We start from the raw sequence: 25,407 nt of genomic DNA, 5'->3' as shown, positions 1-25,407 counted from the left end.
GATTTAAACAGATGTGTCAGGATTTATGAAAGAGTGCCGCTGTTTTGAGCGTGTAAAGGTCAAAGTTGTACGGTACCAACAGAATCTGGTACGGGAAACAGGACTGAGGACTTGTTACAGCAAAGTTAAAGATTTAATTTTGGCCTCATATACTTTAATTTCATTTGTTTAACTACTTAAACAGTTTAGTTAGGTCACGGAGTGTATTTATTTGTATATATTTCACAATGGAAATGGGATGTCTGTCCTTATTTTAGTAATAGGATATTTTATAAAGGATATTTGGTCTTTGGCGTTACTTGTGCTTTTGCTGTTGATCTATTAGTTGTTTTTAATTAATGTGATCTTTTAATAGGCTAGGCTATCATGTTAATTTTGTGAAATAAATTTTTATTTTCAAGTTTTTTTGGTTTTGCAAGTACAAGTACTCTTATTATTAGTTGATAGTATAGCAGCTGTGTAAGCAGAGTTGTTCAATTGATTGATAGCTCATTAATTGCTTTGTAAAACAAAATTTTGCTGGTATAGCTGACATAAAATATTTATCATATTATGTATAATTATATAACCTATATATATTATATTTATTATTTATTACATTTTCTGTTAAATCTGAAATCAGTATTCGTTTTTCAGTAATTTGTATTTAAATCTAATTTGTTTTGTTTTTATATAAAGCCTTAAAGTGATTTAGGTTTCTTTCTTTCCCACCTACTGCTATAGCATTGCAAAATCAATATGTCTGGTTCCATTTACTATAGATACTAAAGTCAAACTAGTGCATGCTAAATAATTCATGTCTCCTACAGTATAAATAATTGCATAAATGTATATCACTAGCATTGAAGACATGTCTTTTTGTGGAAAATATTAGATTTTCTTCCTTTTTTATTAATTTCGGTTGTACTCATTTTCCACCTGCTGAATAATTAATCTTAGTATTGGAATTGCATTTGTTAAACTTTTGCGTTGCCTTTTCCAAGTCCTATTACGTTTGGAACGTTTTCCGTAGTCGTTTGCATTTCTATCCTACCTGCTATTTATTCACGCCATTATAATATCACCACTGCTGCGTCTGCTTATAGCATGAAATGCAAGTCTTTTCTAAAACACTGTTGTAATATCCTTACCATAATAAAGCTGTCACTATAAAAAATATAATATCAATAATGTAAATTAGAAGGTGTTGGTATGAGAGATGTAGGCCTACACATTGTAGAAATTGCACATTTTTGTTATGATGCTCGGATCAAAAAGATTTTACCAAAATGTTCAAAATTTAATTACCATATTCAAACTACAATATTTGGTGTGGGAAGCCCACCCCTTTTCTTGCATAATCGGAGACTTTTCTCTTCTTCTTTCTCTTTTATTTGTTTGCACATCCATTATTAATGTGTTTCCTCAATTTTCTCTTAAAATCTTTGCCTGGTCCGCCCTGGCAGTACAGGTAGTATTTAAAGTTTTCAATACTTGAATAGGTGTTGGAATATTACTGTGCTGTGTGAAGAAGCACTTTACATTTTTGTTTGCTGTATGTATGTTGTGTTGTATGTAAGAACTGCAAGCACTATTATGTTGTATTAGTTATCTGACTATAATCTGCTGGTATGTTATATGCTTGTTGTTTATAATAACTAAATCTCACTGCTTTCTTTGGCTGTATTTTATAAAAAGAACTGTAAAAGATTAAAAGTTTGGTGTGTAGTACTAATTTAAAGTAGGCTTATTGTATTTATACCCAAAATGGGCAGTAAGTGTTTTGAACTATTATTAGATTCTTTTGAATAAGGTGCAAAGGAATACCTATATGTTTTGTCTCTTGATCAATTAGCAACATATGTGAAACTAATTTAGCTCTAATTGTGTTTTGTTCATTAATTAACCACCAGAAGTTAGAAGTGTGAGGGGTGTAATGTAGCTGTGTTGAACACAATGTGGGTTTAAAATAACTGGCAAATGATGGAGTTACCCGATCTTAGTCACCTAACAGAAGAGGAACAGAAACAAATTCTTTCTGTTATTAAGAGGCAACAAGATGAAGAAAAGAAAGAAAAAGCGATGATTAAGTAAGAATTTCACTTTATTTTTATTGAACTTTTAAAAGAGTAGATTACATTTAAATATATACTGTATGTTCAATATGTTGCAAAGACTTTTGTTAAGATGATACAACTATATTAACTTGCAATAAATAAATATTTTACAAACAGTGCAGCAACAATCATTTTATTTTTGTCTGTAAAAAATAACAAGTCTTAGCATTGAACCTCCCAATGACAGTAGTTTGCCTATACATTGTTTCAAACTGTGTAGAAGTGCATGTATTGTTTCCTAGCAATATTTTCCTTAATTAGTTGAAACAAGCATGCCAACAAAGTCATGTTGGGTTAGGTTTTATTAAAAATTGTTCAATTCGCCAGAGCACCAGTGCTTAAAATAAGCAAGTGGTCTGCATTCATTTAATAATCAATAACCTATTCAATAATGAAGATTAAATGCTTATTAATGGAAATGCATTGGCCATGGCTTTTGATCGAAAGGATTAAGTTATAATAAATCACAAGTATGTCCACTATGATAATTTTATATAATATTTTTTCCATATTCAAAGAAATCTGCACCAGCAGTTTGAGACGTACAAGGAACAGGTTAAGAAAGCTTCGGAAACTTACGAATCAAAGAATACTCCAGGCACCAATGTGGACATAGGAGAGGTGCTTGTTTTATTAACTTTTATTTGTGTATAAAATCAGTGTAAAATATTTTTATCTTGTTTTTGTAATATGATGATAACTTTATTAAGTTTCACATATTTTGTATATACCAGAAGAGCAGTTTTAGATAATCTACTTACATAATATCTTTAAAAATGTATTTGTTTTCACATTGTAAAGGAGACCTAACATTAATTTTATTGCTGTTGCTCTCTATTTTTAAGAGTTTTTTTGTTTTTAATTTGGTTTAAAAAAAATGTATAGCCTTCTTTCAGTATAGACTTGTTTCTTTCAGTTGCAAATGGGTAAAGCACCTAAGTGGGTAAATGTTGATGTAGTAGGGTGGGGGAGATGGGACACCTTTAGCACATTATATCCAAACATCCTGATCGCGATTTAAACAATTAACAACAGTCCATGGGAGTTATGAGGATACAGTTTTATATTTCTTTAAATTTTCTCTGTTCACTACCAAATGGGACAAGAAAATGAAATAAAAATGTGTCCCATCTTTCCCCACCCTACTATATTACTAACTTAGTTGTTATAATTCTATAAATCTTACAGACATGTTCCTTGTGCCACAAAACCAAGATGGCTGAAGGCAGTGGTCATAGTTGCTCCTACTGTTCGAGAAAATTCTGTTCCAGATGTGGGGGAAGGGTTCCTGTGAAGTCAAGCAAGGTATACTGATTATGGTAGTGGTAGCATGTGTATGATGTAGTCATTTACACCTCTTTTCTTTTCTTCATGTACCTTCACGAATGCAGAAGACTGAACGAATGGTAAGCACTGTTTGCATTCACTTCATCACTAACTGTGTGAATATTTAAACTTGCAACTTACGAACTAGAATCTATTGGAAAAAACTAGATCCCATGTGTTGTATTTAAACGTTATACTAAACAGTTAACTAAATTATAACTGCACCACTTTTAGTACTTTGTTCCTTTACTTTCTTATTTTAGTCATGCTACCTACCCATTTTTTTATTTACTGAGTTATATATAGTACTATGGGGTAAGATGGGACACCTTTAGTGCACAATATTCAACTATCTTAATCATGTTTTAAACAATTAACAACAGTCTATGGAAGTCGTAATGATACCGTTTTACAATTATTTGAATTTTCTTTGTTTACTACCAAATGGAACAAGAAAATAAAAGGAAGGGTGTCCCACCTTTCCCCACCCACTATATCTTTTCTTTGCCATGCTCTAAAACTTAGTAACAATAAACAGATCGCTGTTTATTTTTTTTCATTCCCTTTTTATTTTGTTTCAAAAAAGGTAAGGTAGTTTACTACACCATTTTGGTCCATTAATAGTAACCTTTTGTTTTAAACGTTTTTAACCTTAAAGAAATTAGCTGAATGTCTAATTCCAATTCAGGTGTAATAAGCTCATGTATTTCAGCCAATATGTCATATATAGCTATTTTAAGAATGGTATAGGGGAGATAAAAAACTTGCGGTAAAATTCTTTTCTTTTTATAGCTTTCCAGATTAATTAAGTCTTTTGCGTCACATAATTGCGTCAGTTGTCTTGGCAACCTAGAGGGTAAAGACGTCATTGAATAGGGAATTTGACGTTAATTTTAGCTACGGAAGACTCTTCTCCTTCTCTTTTTAACGGTCAATGTTAGCACAGTATTACTGCTCGTGTGTTGGCTTTTAATCGGTAAAATATTGATATACCTTATTCCGGCTTAAATAGAATTGTCTATATCGTTTCGATGGTCAACGCACCGCGCTATAGCAATGAAAATGCGGTATTTTCTTTTCGTGAGTCAAGATTTTAAAGGCATGTGGTAGACTAGCTACGAATCCCGGCACCGCGCACCCATGTAGGAAACCCTTGAGTCGTAATTGTGTGGCTATGTTTTTAACCCAGTTTTGTAAGAGTTTCTATTGGCCAATGTTAAGTACGTATGTTTTGAATTTTATCATCGAAGTGCCTCTACATACTACTAAAAACACACGACCAATAACGCCAGGTGTTGTAGCGCCGGTTGCTTTTGCTTCTCGTCCAATTGTTGCGTTGGCCTCTCATGCTGTCTGTCGGCCGCGCGGCAATTTCGTCCACAGGATATTCCCGAGATAAAAGCTATTGATTTTTTACTCGAGCAGCTACGTGACGGGGCCTCAGCGAAATGATTTTCCATTTTATATCAGAACGTCAGCTGTGGCAAAATTTACAAACTTTTGAACTCGATTTGCCTTTTACCATCGATCATACCTGCTTTTAAGTCCACGTTTTTTTCAGAGCTTCTATAAATAGAAGTCGCCATATATATTTCACTTTGAACATATATACCTTTGTTTTATTTTCTTTACGTCACGGTTGGGCACCCATGGATTAATTGCTGGCAGTCGTAAGACGCTTTGTTCAAAGCTCGCGTATAATATCGACCCAGCATCAGTTGTAATATAAGGGCATGAGAGTAATAGACACCAGATTGATCTGTGTTCCAATCCGTTGGCCTCTGTTCAAGCGCAGATTCAAAACATGATAGCCATAACCCCGCGCACTGCAGGTCACCACAGCGGGCAGTACACGGACTCATGCCATTAAGGTCCAGCTTGCGGACACTCGTTACCAAGACCGCCCGTAATGTAATAGCTATATACACAGACTAAAACAATATCTACGTTCGCCGGCGAAACTTATGAAATAATCTCGCCTTTTCTCGTGGTTTTACCCGTAGCGTGTTTGTAAGGTAGTTTTACAGTTATTACATTATTATAAGTAGTTTTATTCTCAGTGGGTTTTAACACGTTTTGCTATACCCGATCACTTCGCGCTAATTTGATCTTCGCTATTGTATTTAAAGAGAAAAGTAATTTCTAGTTAATTGATGTAGTTTACATCGTGGGTTACGCGTTTAACTAATGTTCAAATATTTTAATTATAATTTTAATTGTAATCAACAATTCAACAATTCAAGTTCAACACCAAATCGTAGATTGGTTTTGTTTAGATTTGCGTCACACTTCTACTTCCCGTATCCAACAAAAGTCTTAATTATGAAAGGCTGTTTTCTTTTGTTTGACGTTCCATAAGAAGTAGCGCTAAACCAACTTCGCGACAGTAGCCTTTGCGTATATATTTTTCACACAATGACGAAAAATTAATTCAGTTGGAATTATTATTTCCTATCGTATTGTGACTAAGTGGTTAGGTACGTCACAATTGCGGGTTTTACGCACGTAAGCGCTTTGAACCAGGCTCAAGATGACCTTAATTCGTGTCCAGAACACGCTAAGAAAAAGTTACGTCTCTAAAAAACTGTAACGGCGTCTGAATTATTAATAAGTAGCGTCCAAGAAGGCATTGTAACTCGCATTGTGGGGACGATTAAAACGCTTTAAACTACATGTTTGTACGACCCTACATAACATATTGGTCATCTAATGGCCATTTACCAATACTTAAAAAATGTTTGTAATTGAACCATGCATTGATACATATATTAATATTAACCTGGTCGAATTCCTAACTTTCCAAAAAACGTTTCTCTTTAGTTGGTGAATGCCTTTAAACCCTTTGATCACTATGTAGTATATAATCTAGTTTTAACCTAGTTTACATTCCTTACAGATGTTATGATGTATATAAAGTATGTTATTAGTCATTGCAGTAGCATTACATTTTTATGCTTGTTTACTTTAGTAATAACAACAGTTGCATTAACTGTCTATTAAACTTAAAGGGTCTAAAACACAAGCAACATTGTACTTTTATCACTGTTTACATTAGATTTATTTACCAGCCACACTAATAAAACCGATATCAAACACATTTTTTACTTAACTTCCTATAAATTAAAACCTACATAATATACCAAAAACACTGGCATGCTTTGTCACAGGACACCCAGCATAAAGGTTATTTTTCTATTTTTCTTTATTTTTTATTTGTACTTTTACTTATATCCAATTCCTATTCCTATTTACTTTTTCATTTTGCATGTCAGTGATATCCAAACAGTGACATGACAGAAGGCAAGTAACCTTCATTTAATGTTGATGTATTGATTAGCTGATGTGGGTTTGCAATCTATGTCGGAAGCAGCAGGAAATGCTGACCAAATCTGGTGCGTGGTGCAATGCAAATGGAAGCAAGTCAACCCTGACTCTGAACCTGGAACCCATCCCAGCGAATGGTATAGTATAAGTGTTAAAGGGGATCTTCTGTTGTTTGCTTATGTGACTTTAACGGCAAACTCTGTTAATTTTCGTATGACAGAAAAAAACACAGTTACAAAAACAATTGCCCTAAGATCTCTTTCACACTTATAATACATAAAGCTTGTGGCAACAACATATACTTAGTTACAGCAGTGGTAAACTATCTGTCTGTTTTAATCTGTACACTATGGCTTAAACATCACTATAAAAAACAAAAATGAAACATATATGCTGCTGTTGGCTATAACAAAACCTTTTAGAATCACTTAATTAAACAAGCAGGTAACATCAGATTAAACAATCTCAGTTCTTACCTTTAAATCGGGTCGTTTCTTGATCAAATTTTTTTCTGTGTCAGATGCCAATAACGAAATTAAATGTGTCTCGGTAATAAAATTAGGCACCATTCCTTAAATAATTAATAAATTGAGCTCTCCCTGACCAATGCTCTCACAGACCTAACAGCTAAGTACGGGAAGATGTCAGGATCTATGAGTCTTGCTCAACTGGAAGGAAGAGCAAGAAGAAGCCCAAGGAACAGCATCGGAGGACAAAGATCAAGAGGATCTGTTTTAAAGAAAGGGAACAGTGAACCTCAGTTGACAAATTGCGAGAAAATGTCAAAAAGTGAGGATGAAAACGGTAACACACTAGTTATAACCAGTTTTATTGTATTTTAATAGTTTTTATATAGTTTTTTGATTGTTATAGTTTTTTTGTTGTTAAAGAGTTTTTTTTGGTTGTTAAAATATTTTTTAACATTTTCACAATGGTTCATGTATTACAGGTAATATTGAGAGCTTTGGTTTACCAGATAGGTGTGAGAATATTGCTTCACACAATACTTCAACTGATGGTAAGAATTTAAGTGTATTTAATCTTATCTTAGATACTTCTCTCTATATATATATTGTGTAGTAATAATGTTATACAGGGATTTCGTATAAAAGTTTGTGACAATGTATATTTCAATCAATAAATGCTTTATTTTTAATTTACTTTTTAAGCTGTTCCACGAAAAAAAAACTCATTTTCATTGAACACAAAGGTTATAGAGCATAGATAAGCTTTTAATAATGAAAGCAAATGTTCAAATATGAAGAACCCTTAGAAGGTTTATTACATGGGCGTTCACAAGCTTTTAATGGGATGTGGTCATAACAGGTGCGCAGGACCAAATTGGACGTACTACTAATGGTGTGAGGCGCTCAAGCACCAATTCCGACCGAGTTTTGCACAGACAAGTGCCCATATTGCATTCATCGTCTGTTGAAAATGAAGGCAGTGCTCAAGTTACGAGGTAAGAACATGGTTTATCAGAAGTTGGCATTTTTGTTAGCTGTTTATGGAAAAGTTAAACAATTATATAAATGTAATAATTAGTCGGTTACTATTAAGTGAATGTTTGATTTGAATAGCAATTTTAACACACACACAGCTTAGATACTTGTATGCTGTAGTAGTAGAACTTTATTTAAAGAAAATGTTAAGAAAAATTAGGAGATACGGAATATGGTGTGGAAAGTTTATTTCTGGTTATAGTAAGCAAACCTTTTGTTTTATTACCAGATTACAGTTTCGCTTTATATGGGTGAGGTCCATGTTAAGGATATTGGGTTTAGGTTATTGGCTTATTACCCCATTACTGCTTCTTATGTGCACAGTTTAATTCTTATATGTTTTTATTAGTTCCAGCAACACCACTGTGACAAAGCAACCAGCAGAGAATAAATCAGTGAACAAACCTCATCGTACTAATGATATTATGACAAACAGTGAGAAAGATATCGTGAAACCAAAAGCTAAACCGAGGGTGGTGTCTTCCTCCACCTCCTCCCATCTTGACACACAACCTCCACGATCCTCCGGGAGCACTCCTAACATGAGTGGTGGGAAGTCCTCCGAAACCATCCGGAGCCAAGTGGGATCAGATCACCGTAAAGAGCACGATGATCGGATGAGGACTAGCTCTTCCTCACCGAGGATGGGGAATGATGCAAGGGTACATCACTCTTCCCGGGATGTTAAACATAGAGAGATAATCAATCACAACATTCGAGATGAAATTCATGGAAAACGACAAACTGAACCTACCCATAAACCAGGGGAAATCCCCTCACAGGCCCACTCTGCGTCAGAATCACCACGATCAACCCACAGAGCAGCAACCCATCATGGCTCACCCAATTTACCATTGAAGAAAAATGAAGACCCCACTCTTTTACCCAGTGACCCCCGATCACACAGTAAACCCCATGAAGCGTCACCGAAACGTGTAAGATCCATTTCTGTAAGTCAAAGCAGTCACTTCAGCGGGAGTCCGCACTCATCACCACAAATCAAACGCAGCGATCGTTCTGTTGGTAACTTCACATCACACAGTCCTGAATCACATGGAACACAAAGAAGAAATCATAGAATGAATAAAGACAGACAATCATACTTAGGTGAGTCCATGATTGTTGTTTTGTAACCATCTATATATCGCTAAAGGTATTGGTTTTATACACCTTAGCCTGCCATGTGTTTGTGAGTTTGTTTTCACCGTGGCTTGCCAACATAGGTGCTGGACATGGGTACTAGGGTAAAGGGTGGACATGCCTAGTATCCTGGAATTTTCTGCGTATTATTCAGTAAACATTAGATTACAACCAATAAGTTTAATTTGTGGCATAAGGATGTCTGTCTAATTATCTCTGCTTATCTGGAACAAAAAAAGATTGGCAATAGTGCTCACTCATGCTATATATTTTTGCCATTTAGCTGTGTAATGTTTGTATTTCTACTGAATGGTACTCATGTTTCATTGTTATTATATTTTTACCACTATTGATAGATTCTATGACCTTGGACAACAGAGGAAACCGAAGATATGTTAAACAGGGATGTAAATGTAAGCAAGGTTCTAATTTTATGGTTCAATATCGGTACTTATCTTGGTGGTGTATTTTGTGGTATTTACCATGTTTCCTATGTAAGTCGTTTGCATTAGAGTTGAATGCTCTGCTGTAACTTGTAGTAATCCATTAGCCTAGTCTTAAAACATATAATATTATTTAAAGCCTCATGTTATAGTTGTCTCTACACATAATAAAAGTGATTAGATTTTGTGAATTTTTACCCATATTAAAATTTCTGATGAGGTAATGGGTTCAAAGCTTGTCGCTGCTATCATTGTGGGCGTATGTGTCTTTGAGCAAGACACTTAACAGCAATTGCTCCAACCCAGTGGTCACTAATGGGTTTTATAAATTGTAAGCCATACATAAAAAACAATCACACACAGTGAGATTTGTGTTAACTCGTAAACGAGGTGCACGAAAGAAAACACCCGTGTTATAATAACTGTTATTTTAACTATTTAAGGATAAAGCATGTTATGTTAAATCAATCATCCAAATCTTCTGCATCTTCCCAGCATCACTAAGTGACACAGAGAGCTCGCATCAGCTCCACCAAACTTACCTGGGAACCTCCAGGAGGAGAGTGGAAGCGGGAGGAAGCAGAAGAAGAATCGAGTCGAGGCAGGATTCGGTCGATAGTGTTGATTCTGACCCAATGGTAAGAAATATGGGTTTGGTTTGATTATTGTTTTAATGTATTGCTGTTGCTACCAAAAATAATATACCTTATATGGGATGATTTTCTTAAATGATTAAATAACAAAAAAATTATAAAAAAATCAATGTTTTGTGTTCATCAGGGTTTGACTTATTTTAATAAATTTATTTATTTTAAATATATATAAATATACAGTTTTTAAAATTGATTTGCTATAAACTGCCCCAAAAGCAATTTAAACTGGTACGTTAAACAAGACCACGATTAAAATCCTGCCTCTTAAAAGGAAAATACAATTATTCTTATCCCAACTAGTTCATCGTTATATTATTTCTTTAGACTGCATATCGTTCCTTACCCCGGTTTGACGACGTCACCCAACACTTTCACTGTCACAACCCCCACCGTGACCCCTATTATGGGGGTTCCCCTATCAACCAAAGCCACGAACAAAATAGGTAAGATGTGGCTTGTATGTTTGTGCCGAGCTCATACGTAAATAATCTTTTAACGGCTTATCTGGTATGAAATACCATAAGGTATTTATATGTCTTCCGTATAGAGGGCAAATCATTGGAAATATACTACGTTTTTATCATACCAGATAAGCCGTTGAAATAAGATTTACATTATGCCTGGTAGCAGAAGTAACAGAATATCAGAAGTTTGTCTGTTGATTTTTTTTACTGCTTTTTGTTTTATAATTGGTTGAGAAAGTCAAATTGAACAAAATATCTATTTTTCTTATTGTATATTTTCTCCGATTTCTCTCATTTTTTTGCTGGTTCAATCACAGCTCACTAAATATTCACCAACCATTCACAACAAAGACACCCTTGATGCATGCAAACCATTTTCTAAACATTGTCTTTCCAATGCTTTCCAGACTCAGCTACAGTGATGTGAATTTGTATGACAACCACATAGAATGTAGAAATCACCATAGAAAGCGAATGAACAGACAAGATTACCTGGATTCAAATGCCATGACAATAAGAAGACCCCATCACCATAAAGTTAAGAGACCAGGTGTGCATAGACATTTTTGACATTTTTATAAAAATCTGAAGTAAAATTGTTAATTTTTTTTACAAAATCTGAGTTAACATTGTTAAGTTGCCGTTATACTTATGGTGGTGGTCAAACATAGGGAACCTAATTGATTAGTGTGGCGAATGCAATATACTTTGGTCCTGTTTGTTTATGTATAGACAGCTATAACAGCCGTGTAAAAGGATGATATATGAGTTTATTGTTTCTAGATTTTTTTTGAAATGCAAGATACTTTGTTTTTGTTTAATTTTTTCAATAAGAGACTGACGATGTCATTTAGGCCAAATATATATATATTTTATTGTAAAATGGGTTAGACTTGATTTTTTACACTTTCGTAGCAAGTTCTTATTGTATTTATTTACACAAGAATCTTTTAATACTATAAGCACCAAATCAGAGGTCAGATTTGCAGAATTTCTACAGTTATTTTTACAACATTTAGTGTTTATTTTTTCCACAGACAAATACAAAAGAAGAAACCCATCGTTGAGTAGTACGGACGAAGAACGGGAAGATTTCCAAACAACTCCTGATTATTCCAGTTGTGAAGATGAGCACCAAAGACATGGTTCGTTGAAACTTGTTTACGACTATTTATTAAAACATAAGCCATGTTTTGTGAGCGAAATACCAAGCGTAAATTAAAAGCAAAGCTTTGGTTACATTAATATTAAAAAAAAAAAAATTTTAATATAAAATAAAATTATTAAAATAATAAACTAAAAAAATAAAAATAAAATACTGGAATATCAACACTGGCTTAAAGATAATAAAATAAAGTCTACCCGCTGTTATGACTATGACTATGTAACCTTATTTTGTAAAATAGGGTTGTCTATGCTTCATAAGTCCACCATTACCTTTTGCACAAAACTGTTTTATTGGGAAGTTTTTCGATGTCTATATACTATCATTATATTAACATATTTATGTTCATTAAGTATAAATTTATTTTCTTAATTTTAGAATACCGTTTGAAAACATTGTGTATAGCTTCTTTTATAATATACTTTATTTTTGGCTTTTGGATTTAAAATATCATATCCTTCGCAACATAATCAATAAGTTCTCATTTTACTTTACCTTTTAGTTTTTACTTTGTTAAATTTTTATTTTTTTGTTAAAACTTTTGTTAAAAAAAATGTAAAATGGGATATTTATGATATATAGCAAGCTTTCCCCGCTCTGAAATGTCCAGGATAGCTTACCACCACGGCAAGGTATTAAACAAATGCAATATTGGGTTACGTGCAATGTGTGGCTGCTATGCACGAATTTTTCAACACAATATAAAAACGCTTATGTGATAAAAAATACAATTCAGAAAGTCAGTTGACAAAACGTAACAGACAAAAATCAAGTCCCACCAATTGTTTAATAAGATATATATTTCGTTTAAATGGCATCGTCAGTTTTTTATTCAGAAAATTAGTTAGAAAAATGTATGTATATTAGTTTCCTAGGAGACTGTTAATCTACTATATATATATGGGTCATACAGTTCAAAAAGCAAGAGTATATGAAATGAAGGTCAGAGTTAGGCCATTACATCACCACATAGTAATTAAAACCTTAATTATGCCCAAAACATTGCAATATACATAATTATTGACATAAATGACAGCTTTTAACTTTGAAGTATAAATACAACTGCCCATCCACATAAGCCTTTTTTTACTTGTCACAAGTTCCGATTTTTATGTGTTGAAAATTTCTTGCATAGTTTACCCAACGCAGCGCACCCAACCCTTTGCATGCATGTTGATGTTAAGTATGATGTCACAATTCAAGCGATGTCACAAATGCCACTACGACTCGATAATAATCCATTGCACGACAGCGCATGACTTTTTCCGGTTCCTTTTGTTGTGTCATAGTAAGGCATGCATCTCGTAACAGGGCACGCGTGGGCCGAGTCGGCCAACCGCGACGACAATCTTCTCTTCTTCTCGTCGCCGTGGCGAGGTGACCTTAACCTGACCTCTCGAAACGAGCACTTTGACGGGAGAAATCGGAAAAAAGTTCATTTTACTGAATCGGTCGACAAGAAATATCTCCAGAAATATCCAGGGAGTTTATCTGACCACTCGATGTCAGTATCCGCAGAAAACCTCTCAAGCGGAACCCGTGATTCGGGGATAGACACGAGTTCCACCAACACGCATAGCGATGAAAAAGAGGTTGGAATTGTAGTGCCCGAAAACTAAAAAAGTTTAATCTCCTTAAAAGGATTTTTTTGGCCTCACAAAAAATACCTTCCCCCCCTCAAGAATGCAGAACACCTTCCTCCCAAAAAATTGTGTGTTTTCCCTCATATAAAAGAATTTTATATACCTTAAGTTAAAAAAAAATATAACATTTTCCCCTCTTCCAAACAAGCAAAAAAACACCTTTTTACAAACTTTTTGTTTGCCTTCATTTAAACTTCATTTCATCTCAGACTTCTGTTTGCTTGCTGCTCCAATATGTTTGCATGTCACGCAATATGCATGGATTTAAATTGTTTGTAAAGATTGAGAATGATGGTTAAGTTGCTTTTTGTAAATTATGGTTAAAATTGTAAGAAAGAGAATTTTTTGGCTTAAAAATGCAGTTTACAGAATTTGATTTAATTTTTTAGTATTATAACAGTCCTAAAAAGGTAAAAAATAATTGTTTTTTCCTTTTTCACTGCAATTTTTATCAATTTTTTCTAGTTTTTTTTAACAATTTCCCATTTGAGGAAAACTTGAATTTTCTGTAAAACTTTTTTGTATGTTTTCTTCTAAAAGTATAAAAGGAACAAATCTTTCAAATTTAAGTTTTTTCACAGCAACCAGTGTCATGGCAACCGTCGCCAGATGGAAGGTTTCTGATTGGTCGAATGATTTTGAACAAAGGGTTAGCAACCGGGGATTCCCAGAATCAAGAGGGGGCCATACTTGGCTTGAAGGTTGGAGTTTGTCTTTTCTATAGTAGAAAGGGGAGAATGGGAACTTTTTATTGGTGTCCCATCCTACCCCACAGTACTATATCCTATTAGTTTTTTTAAATTTTACAATTTTGTTAAAAAAAAATTTCAGGTGGTTGGAGGAAAAATGACAGAGTCAGGACGACTCGGGGCTTTTATTACGAAAGTAAAACACGGTAGTTTAGCTGACGTGGTGGGCCATCTTCAACCTGGTGATGAGGTTGTTATGTGGAACGACAATTGTCTTCAAAACGCTTCGTTTGATGAAGTTTACGAAGCCGTGCTTGCTTCCAAGAAATCTAAACTGGTAAGATGATATTTTATTTAGCGTGTATTGTTAAAATGGTTTGTTTTCATGGAGACATTGGATTTAAGCTAAATTTGAATATTCTTGCTTGAAAATTTAACTTTCTGTTAATAAACTGGTATGCTGATGTGTTTTGTTTAATGTCTATTATTAATATAAAATAAATTTGTTTTTATTTCTTCTCTTATGTATAAGGAGTTCCTTGCTGAGGACATGGAATTTATGCTAGATTTGGAGTTTTTGCTTGAATATTAAAACCATAATTTCTGTTAATAAACTGTACGTTGATGTGTTTCATTTAACATGTATTGTCATTATGTTGAGCTTGTTATTTTTTTGCTGGAAATTAAAATTATAAGATTTGTTTCAAGATCTACGTATAACGTTAAATAATATTATGTTAATTGTGATTTCTTACTTTATTACCAACATTGGTTGTTTTTACTGTGTAAAATATACATGCTCTGTATTTACTTTATTGAATGGTATTTCTGAAACTTCTTTTCATATCTAAACTGCATCTGTTGTATATGTTATCTGCCAATTACTTAACAGGGAAAATTCCCCCTTGTTAGTGGTTGTAAACACTTGAATATTCAGTAGCAACATGACAACGTAGGGATTAAAAACTCTCTGAGTCAGCTTGGAATTACCAGAGTTTAAAATCTTTGACCTTTGTCTCAAGGTCGAGCTGACGGTTTCTCGTCAAATTAAAGAAGTTCCGAGAATTCCTGACTCTCTACATCGCCACCCAGTGACGGAATCGAGTAGTAGCTCGTTTGAGTCTCAGAAGAGAGAGGAGGGGATGAATGGGAGAAATGGCCAACGGAGGACAAGGGTGACTCCCTCTAAGATACAAGTACGTATTTTAATGTATCTTGTATGTGTTCTGTTTTTACAACTTGAATAAAGCTTCCTGGGTGTTGGAGTAATGGGCCAATTCTGGCTTAAACCCAAGCTCTTCGGCAAGGTCCTCACCCATATAGAATAGAACAGAATAAATATATTATATTGTAAATTTGGTTGAGATTCTATATTAGTGAAGTATTTTTATATGAACTAGTATTTAAGGCAGTAGAATTATGTACACTTACACTGTGCAAGAATTGTACAGTGTCATACGGCATGTCTGGTAACTGACCACTCGATGTCAGTATCCGCAGTATTTCTCTTAAGCGGAACCTGTGATTTGGGAAATGATACGAGATCTGCTAACACGCATAGTGACTAAAAAGTGGTTGGAACTTTTGGTGCCCAAAAACGAATAATTATGGGATAGATAAGAGTCTCACATCACACACAGTACATGTGTATTAAAATGTTAAAGTTCCTGCTTTAGATACTAAGGTAAAAAGATCACTAGATATGACTTGCTGTGTGTTTAAAAGCAGCATCATTCATCAAATGCTTACCAGTTTCTATAATAAATATATAGATTGTATTTGTCGCTCTAAGAAGGGAAATTTTGTTTACCAGTTTTAATAAAAACCTAAAATTTTTGAACTTTGTTTTCTCTTCAGTTTAAGTCACGAGAGAATAATTGATTGCGTAATAGAATTGATTAATTAAAGTAACTTGTTCTTTTTTCAATTCTCAAACTAGATGTCCAATTGGATTAATTTTGAGTTCAATCAATTAGCGTCGCATTTCAGTTCAACATGTTTTAAATTTTAACAGATTTCCAGAAAGAAAAAGTAAATTTTTTGGTCCTTTACCAGAAAAAGTTGATTTCCATTGCTTTCACTTCATGTAATTTGAATTTTAAGCAAAAATACTTTTCCAATTGTGGCCATTTAAATGTGGACGACTTATTCCTTCACAAATTATTTATTTCCACCATTGTGTGCTTAAATATTTAATGAATCTTCGGTTTGAGAAGCAACGTAATGAGCATTATGTCATCCACTATGCCCCGCAGTGCAATAAATTCAAGGTTTTAAATGTTTATTTTAACCTGTAATGTTACAAGAAAATATTCAAATAAAAGTGACGATTGGAACATCATATAACTTAAGCAATATAGGGAAAATAAAAAACTGTCTGATTTTTTGCTGAACTAAAATGATCTCTTTAATTCAATTTGTAACCGTTTGCCTAATGCAACATATTTTCATAAAATTAAATGGTATTTAAAAAAGTCCCAACGTATATATGCTAAGGTACTTTTCTGTCTTTCTATTTACTAAAGATAAACAAAACCTATAACATAAAATTTTTAACATAGCAAGCTTACACCTTACCTTTTGCTTAGATAAACACATTGTGGGAGTTTTATTTGTTTTCAGCTACACTTAGTTTTAATAATCCTTGGTTAATTTCAATTTTCTTAGTAATTTTTTTTTTTTTTTTTTTTTTTTTTTTATAATTGTAGCACCCTGGGTGTTTTGTGTGATGGACCAACTGTGGTCCAAATCTCAGTTCACATTGTATAACCTCATCCCCATACAATAAAATGGAATCATTATATTTTCTTAGGTACGTCTCTGGTTTGATAATTCAACCCAACAACTTTATGTGACTGTGTTGCAAGCAATTGACCTTTCACCCAGGGAAGGAGGAATGTTGAGAAACCCATACATTAAGATGTATCTGTTACCAGGTGGGATGTCTGTAGAAATTGTGTCGTAATCAATGAAAAAATGGTCAAAGAAATGTAAAGAGACTTTGAAAGAGACAGCCTAGATTTTTTGTGGAAGAATTGTGACAAATAAAATCTTTATTTAGTAATGATGTATTACAAAAATAATTATGAACAAGTGTAAAAAATGTAATATTTAAAAAAAATAGTAACAAAGTTAAAAAAATAGTAAAACAAATTAATATTAATTTGAAAATTCATGTTTCCAATATCGTTAATTATTTTCTGAAAACAGATCGTAGCGAGGCATCCAAAAGACGAAGTAAAACAGCGAAAAAGACGCTCAACCCGTCGTGGCATCAATCCTTTGTGTACGGACCTATACATAGGCAAGACCTTGGCTCGATGGCGCTAGAGGTCTCGCTGTGGGACCTGGATCGTTCCGTTGAATCTAATAATCATTTTTTGGGAGAGGTTGGTGTAATCCATGCGATTCTATTCTATTTTGTACTGGTGACGTGACTGACGTACTTAAGGACCCAGGATTTAGGCCAGATTCAGCTCATTACCCCAACACCCTTCCACGTCTGAAAGTGACATGCTTGTGATGGTGATGTCATTTAATTATGTTCTGACTCAATCATATAAGTATACTGTGTGGTTAAACCAAGTTTCGCTTCTGTCCCGATTCTTGACCTGCAGGACTCTTTTTTTAATCACACAACAATTAAACATAAGAAAACTTTATGTAAGTTGTTATAAATTAGAATCAGGTGTATGCGAATGTTTATGTGATACTTCTAATGGGCTTAGTCATGACTTTTGTGGGGGTCGGGTAACGATCCAAACCTTGCTTAAATCCGACAAAGACCTCATCTATATACATTAGGATTATATTTCCTCACTACTGTATGATACATTGACACATGAAACATAACTGCATGTCTTAGCGAAGATATGAATTTTTTATTGCACAGTAAAGAAAACATAGGTTACTTGCGGTCTTTACGCCATAGAAATCACCATGGTTGGATGCAATTCTGCATTATTTATTTCTAATTATTAATTAATTTGATTGAAATCGCATAAAAAAACTCAAGTAACCTATGTTTAATTGCGCTGTGATTAAAATTCATATGAAAACAAAATTATATTAGAAACAAAATTAAATCCAAAACAACATTTGAGAATATAAAAAAATATTTTTTAAATAAAACCGATTTTTTAGATTTTTATCGACCTCGGAATGACGCGACTCGATGACACCACCCAGTGGTTTAATCTTGTGATGGAGGAAGACACGGTGAACCACTCCGTTTCCCACTCAATCTCTCACTATGATTACGTTCCAGAACCCCACCAAGTGGTGAAAGGGCGCCGTCGAGTGGCGAGTGAAGCAGATTTCGGGTTCGTTTTTATTAAAAAACAGTTTTTGGTAATTTATTTTTAGATAAATTTTAAATTTCAGGTTTAAAAGTTTTTGCTTTTTATATTTGAGTGAATGGTATATTGGGTTAAATCTAATTTATTCTATAAGGGCTGTAACTATACCAGTATATCATCATTTGCAACAAACAGAATTTGAATAAGAGACTGACACTATACAATTGGTTGGACTTATTTTCTGTCCGTTAACGTTTTCATCGCAGCAAATCCAACATTTAAATCAACAATTCAACATTAAGATAAGCAACATTTAATTCAACTTACCCACAGACACTACCACGAATCCGACCCCCACCTTACCCACCACAACTCCCCCGCTCTCGCCCGACATCGTGTGGACCCCTCGTTGACCCACAGGGTCGGGAATTCCCCTTCACCCCGCCGACATTCACCCAGAAGGAGAGGGAATTCCCCGTCTCGTCGTCTCGGGACTTCCCCATCTTCGTCGGTATCTTCCATAAACCACATGGGAAGAACCCACAAGGATTACCCAGGGGGAAGAAGGGTATTACCCTCAGCCCCCCAAAATATGAGGACGTCCAAGACAGGTAAACTGTGGACTCATTGTTCTCTTCACTTGAAACTTAACTAATTTTCTGTTTGATCCTATATAAGTGTGCCTATATACCAAACACCACACGGTGTCTTTATACGCCTCATGCTTTTGTCCAGTTAGATCATTTGTGACTTCTTATAACTCAGTTCTGTGTGAATTCTGACTTAAAAGTCCTTCAACAGACTATCGTACTTAGACCAACAAGCAACAATATTTATTACTTTAACACTTTCGGCGCCGCACTAATTTGAACAATCGGACACTGGGTGCCGCACGAATTTTGGATTTTATTAAATTTTAAATAAGCCATGAATTACAATTGAAAGTTGCAAATTATACAACAGTAAGCAACAGGAATCCAAGAAACAGTGACATATCCATGTTTTTCCGTTTGTGTGGACGTATAACATCACTACCAATGTATCCATAACTTGACTTTTCTTCAGAGCCGTAACAATAAGAATTGGACAAAACAAAACTTCACAACATCATAATTGTAATGATCAGACACTAAATCATTGAAGTTTGAACCATTATCCGTAATTATTCCAGCAGTGAAAACATTGTAAACTAGTAATATTGCGTAAAATATACTTGAAATCGTCAGAAACAGCTGATCGCAGGATCACAAGCTAATTGGTCAAAAATAACGTAATCTCAAAGCAAACGTTCGCATTTAGTCTCAATGCAGCCTATATCGACCGTACGTATATATACGTGGTTTACTATTAGTTTAAATGCAACGCGGCACTCGTAACAATGAAAAAATGGTAAAACGTATATATACGTGTGATGGCACCGCGAACCATTGTTACTTAAACGTATATATACGTAGATTGGCGCCGAAAGTGTTAAAAGACCCAACCATATTCAAATAAAATAAACCAAAAAAAATCTATGATACTTCTAAGTTAAACGTACTATGTTAAAAACGCACTTATGCTAAACCTTATATATACTTATGCTAAACCTTACAGAGCAATATCTTGGTGATGTTCGTACACCTCAACACCACACAACAACAACACCACGATCACACCATCATTACCAACCTACAACTTCTTATTCTAAAGAATCATTTCATGGCCACGAGGAAAATTCAATGCATCATAACTTCAAGGTGAACAGTTAATGTTAAATACCGCTGCTAATATGTCACACGCATACTTGGGAGTAAAGTCTTGAAAAAAGTTCACTATGTTTAACAACTTTTAGAGTAACTGTGTTTTCACAATGACACCCCGTTTTTGCAAAACAAAAAACTAGAGAAGCCTGTGCAAGAATTGTATATAACTTTTAAGCAACTATTCTTGTGAGGCATTTGTCTCCGAAAAATTAGGCATAAAAGATCAAGGGATTTTGTTTATTTGTTCAAATTCAAATAAATCAAAAAAACTGTAATTTACTTGATTTTTTTGTTAAAATCCTAATAAACAAATTCTTACAGTACGTTGGTTCTTCCCCTCGTACTCGCCGTTCAAGTTCCGGGGCTCAGTCAACCGTATCGATCGATTCGTCACACTTGGATGAGCAGCTAAGCGCTGAAGCGAATCCACCACCTCGTACCGAGGAAGTCGATAGTCCTACTGTGATGTCACAATCACAGAGAATAAGGTGGTTATGATGTCATAATGTTGTATCACTCTAAAACAGTCGTTGCATAAACAACATACATAAGCTGTCTGGGTGTTGTGGTAATAAGCCAAAGTTGGTCTAAAATAAAATTGGTCTAAATTATAGGTCCTCTTATAGAAAGTTAAAGAATAAGATTACCAACCTTTTTTTAAAGAACTTCTTTGTAAAAAAGTAATATTTCAATTTTTGACTTCAGCGCAAACCAACAAAACAACCAAACTCCTCAAGTAGCAGAAAAATTATCGAAAAGTGTCAGCCTTGGTGCAAATCTGCATGAACGAAATAAGGTAATATTAATAAATTTGGTTACCTGGATTAGATTTTGGAACAGAAATAAAACAGGCATACTCTGTTCTAAATATTGAATTTATCTGGGTGTTTGGGTAATGGGCCAAATCTGTATCATAAGTTTTATAACAAGAACATCTACAAATAGAATAGAACAACAAACTTTATAAACTTGAATAAATAAATGAAATTTATTTCGTCTCTTCGGTCACAATATTAAGGAACAAGCGAGTTGACAAAAGCAAAAAGACGATAGTAATTGTAAAACAATAGTTGTTAAAACACACTTATGGATAAATCGGAAAATAATCATGCTTTGGATAAAAGGTGTGACTGTTACTTGTATCATGATTATGTTAAAACAATGATCATTATTTTTCCACAGTCACCAAACACACCACGTAAGACCACACCCACGCCACGCCCATCCTCGCGCACCAGGGCACAATCAACAGAGAAACCGGACAAGAAAAAAGGAAAGTTGAGCAACTTGGTTGGTATAAGGAGTAGAAGCCAAAGCAGTACGCAAATAAGTAAGTATGTGGATTGTATGACAGTGTTTATTTTCATTGTTCAAGGACATTCAACATTCGTTGCATTGTTTTATAGTTGTGTTTTTATTAACTTGTTTGCAACAATCAGCCTTCAAAAGAAGCGCATACCTAAATAAATATTTTACAAAAAAATATTAAGATATTAAAATAATTTTTTCTCAGAGAGCGACCAAAAGTTGAGTAATTCTACTCGGAGCTCAGAGTTTGGTGTCCAACCTGAGTTGAGTAGAGAAGGAAGCAGAGGATCTGCATCCGGATCGCTTCCAAGTCTCGTCTCTGAAGGATCATCGTAAGTTTGCTACGATTTTACAGTTTTTGTTGTTTTTTTGACAAAATGTAATTTATTTTTATTATTATGGTAAGTATTTTCTGGATTATTGTTGGATAGGTTTTCTTTTTTTTTTTTGCCGAAAACAATTTTATTATTATTGGTTTTTAGGTGTTAAATAGGTATTACTGTTATGCCTGTTTTTAAATTCATTCAAACTGATTTTTTCAGGGATTTTTTTTTCATTTATTTAATACTTTGCTTCCATGATATTTTTAATACAAAAGAAACATATTTTAAACGTTTTATTTTTGTCCTAAAATATTGGAAGGTATTTTTTGATATTCATAATAGACAGAGATAGGAAATATGCATTAGTTTAAAGCAATTTGATTTCATTCTTTACTATAGAACTGTGGGAAAAACTCTGCAAGATTTTGTTGGTGGCCTCGGACCTGGTCAGGTGGTTGGACGACAAACACTCGCTGCAAGCTCATTGGGCGATCTTGAGGTGAATGTGAATGTAACTTATTTACCCTAATAATAGTCGGCAACGCCAGTCGTTATAACATGGGTGTTCTGTTTTATACACCTTATGCCCGCTTACAAATTACCGTGTATATAACTTTGTGGGCGATTATTATGATTTTTTATTGAAAATATTTTTTCCAGTTGAGTTTTTATGAAACACGAGGTCAACTGGAAGTCCAAGTTATAAGAGCGAGGAATCTTGTTCCAAAAGCAAACACTAAAGTGCTTCCAGGTATTTGTTGGTTTATTTCTATCTTATGCATTGTAAGCATAGGTGCCAAACTTTTTGAAATGCAGAGGAGGCAGGGATAGTTAGACATGCATTTCTACGAAACAAATCTAACGAATTGGTTCTACTGTTCACTGATTAATGCAGTGCAGAAATTTCTAGGCTAGGACTGCACGTCCCTGTCATCCAGGTTTGGCATATAAGACTATTGCTATAAATATGGCTTATTTATAAAAATAGGGGGGGGGGGGGTGTGTTCTTGGGGAAAACACAAGTCTTTCTATTACAAAGTGGTCAGGGGTTGTTTAAATTGTCAGCCACACAAAAAAGAAACCACACAAAAAAAACAAAAATCCTCTTAAAGTTACATACTTGTTAGTAGGCATGTTGATTTTGTTCATCTCTTAATAGTTTGTTTGGAATTCACTTTATTTATTTTTTATTTTTTCAGCTCCTTATGTGAAAGTGTACCTCATGTTTGGTATGCAGTGCATTTCAAAGAAGAAAACTAAAATAGCTCGCAGAACACTCGATCCAGTGTTTCACCAAACTATGAATTTTGATCCAACTCAATACGGTCACACTGTCCAAGTAAGTTGTCTGGCAACCCTGAAAATGTAACAGGCAACACAGTTTACACAATTTTCATCCTAAGAAGTTATAACACAGGTTATATTTCATGCAACAGAAGTTTTACATGTAACTTTGTGACTACTGGGTTAAAGAAATTAACACCAAGTGTCTTGCATGCCTACAATGGTTACAAGTTTCATTTCATTTGCTCAACTACGAAGTTACAAACGTGGTAACTCATAAGCGGGCATAGGATGTATGAAGCAACACCCAAGTTGTAAAACCACTGTCGTTGCATCACGCGAGGATAGAAAAGTTAAATTTATTCATTCTTTCTTAGGTGATTGTTTGGGGTGATTATGGTCGCATGGATCACAAGGCATTCATGGGTGTTGTACAAGTTAGGTTAGAAAACCTTGACCTTAGTCAGAACACCATTGGTTGGTATCGTCTCTTCCCAACCACATCACTAATTGATGCAGCTTCATTGGGAAGCACACGCCCAGGATCAATGACATCATTAGACAGTGATGCCACAACTTTTAGAAATTAACGGTCAACACTAAAAATTTGTAGTTTTTTTGCCCTTTTTTACTTTGATTACATAATGTACCAGGACACAACCAACACAGCAGTTATCTGCCTGTCTTCCTTTGGATGACAAACACCATAAACACTCAGCTTCTTTTACTTGCCTAGCTCACAACAATACAAGAGATTCCATTTTTGCTTCATTCCGAATACTTTACGCTTGTACTGCTAATTTTTGTGCAATACTATTGTCTTGTATGGCTCAATAACAACACATGGTTCAAACGTCCTGCTGTTGAACGTTTAGCGGTAACTGTGCAATATGTCTTTTTCTTTGCACGGCGCTATGTGTGCTTTTATTGAATTAAATCTATTACTCGTGGAAATGTTATGTTAATATTCATTTATATTATTTATGGATTTTTTAAGGGTGAACTAAAGTGAGTAGGATCACAGTAAACACATGTTATATGTATGTAAACATGTTATAGGCATAATAGGTAGGATTCTGCACATTGTTCTGTTGTAAATCCCCAAACTTGTGTTCTGTCAAGTAATAAGTGAGTGGTAACAGTATTGGAGATTTACTTTGAATTGTGTCATAAAAGTTTCCTTTCCGATTGATATAAATGTGAGATTGGACCCCAACGTATGATACAGGTATCATGTGTTTATACCAAAACTCAAAAAAATCATTTTTTTGCTAAAGTTGAAAATGTGAGATTGGACCCCAATGCATGATACCGGTATCATGTGTTTATACCAAAACTCAAAAAAATCAATTATACCAAAACTCAAAAAAATCAATTTTTTTGCTAAAGTTGAGAATGTGAGATTGGACCCCAACGCATGATACCGGTATGATTTGTTTATACCAAAACTCAAAAAAAAAATTTTTTTTGCTAAAGTTGAAAATGTGAGATTGGACCCAAAAGCATGATACCGGTATCATGTGTTTATACCAAAACTCAAAAAAAAAAAATTTTTTTGCTAAAGTGGAAAATGTAATCAATTTTTTTTGCTAAAGTTGAAAATGTGGGATTGGACCCAAACGCATGATACTGGTATCATGTGTTTATACCAAAACTCAAAAAAATCAATTATACCAAAACTCAAAAAAATCATTTTTTTTGCTAAAGTTGAAAATGTGGGATTGGACCCAAACGCATGATACTGGTATCATGTGTTTATACCAAAACTCAAAAAAATCAATTATACCAAAACTCAAAAAAATCATTTTTTTTGCTAAAGTTGTAAATGTGAGATTGGACCCCAACGCATGATACCGGTATCATGTGTTTATACCGAAACTCGAAAAAAAATTTTTTTTTGTTATAGTTGAAAATGTGAGATTGAACCCCAACGCATGATACCGGTATCATGTGTTTATACCAAAACTAAAAAAAAATCATTTTTTTGCTAAAGTTGAGAAAGTG

The 25,407-nt window shown here is 34.2% G+C and overlaps 1 protein-coding gene across 4 annotated transcripts; it reads left to right on the top strand.

Moving 5' to 3' along the window:
• Position 1: 1 nt before the first annotated feature.
• On the top strand, positions 2-24,357 carry LOC149740617 (regulating synaptic membrane exocytosis protein 2-like). Of its 4 annotated transcripts, none has more exons than XM_089872789.1 (31): positions 2-2,069; positions 2,615-2,717; positions 3,285-3,401; positions 3,488-3,502; positions 6,760-6,883; positions 7,365-7,535; positions 7,696-7,764; positions 8,073-8,208; positions 8,598-9,355; positions 9,745-9,801; positions 10,327-10,469; positions 10,809-10,927; positions 11,356-11,498; positions 11,986-12,093; positions 13,425-13,705; positions 14,338-14,457; positions 14,588-14,782; positions 15,468-15,641; positions 17,258-17,381; positions 17,656-17,834; positions 18,589-18,767; positions 19,077-19,354; positions 20,340-20,482; positions 20,810-20,976; positions 21,194-21,284; positions 21,671-21,818; positions 22,002-22,128; positions 22,519-22,618; positions 22,780-22,870; positions 23,319-23,458; positions 23,781-24,357. In XM_089872789.1, the coding sequence occupies exons 1-31, from the start codon at positions 1,960-1,962 to the stop codon at positions 23,991-23,993; spliced, it is 4,923 nt and encodes a 1,640-aa protein (XP_089728915.1). In that variant the 5' UTR covers positions 2-1,959; the 3' UTR covers positions 23,994-24,357. The 4 variants fall into 4 exon arrangements, with proteins under 4 accessions (XP_089728915.1, XP_089728914.1, XP_089728917.1 ...); XM_089872788.1 differs by having other exon boundaries at positions 7,365-7,550; XM_089872791.1 differs by lacking the exon at positions 13,425-13,705 and adding an exon at positions 12,696-12,745 and having other exon boundaries at positions 7,365-7,550.
• Positions 24,358-25,407: the final 1,050 nt, after the last annotated feature.

Source organism: Ciona robusta, chromosome 2 (assembly GCF_009617815.1).
Source record: "Ciona robusta chromosome 2, ASM961781v2".
NCBI classification, from domain to species: domain Eukaryota; kingdom Metazoa; phylum Chordata; class Ascidiacea; order Phlebobranchia; family Cionidae; genus Ciona; species Ciona robusta.
The sequence above is the reverse complement of the archived record's forward strand: the minus strand, read 5'-3'. Positions and strand labels throughout refer to the sequence as shown.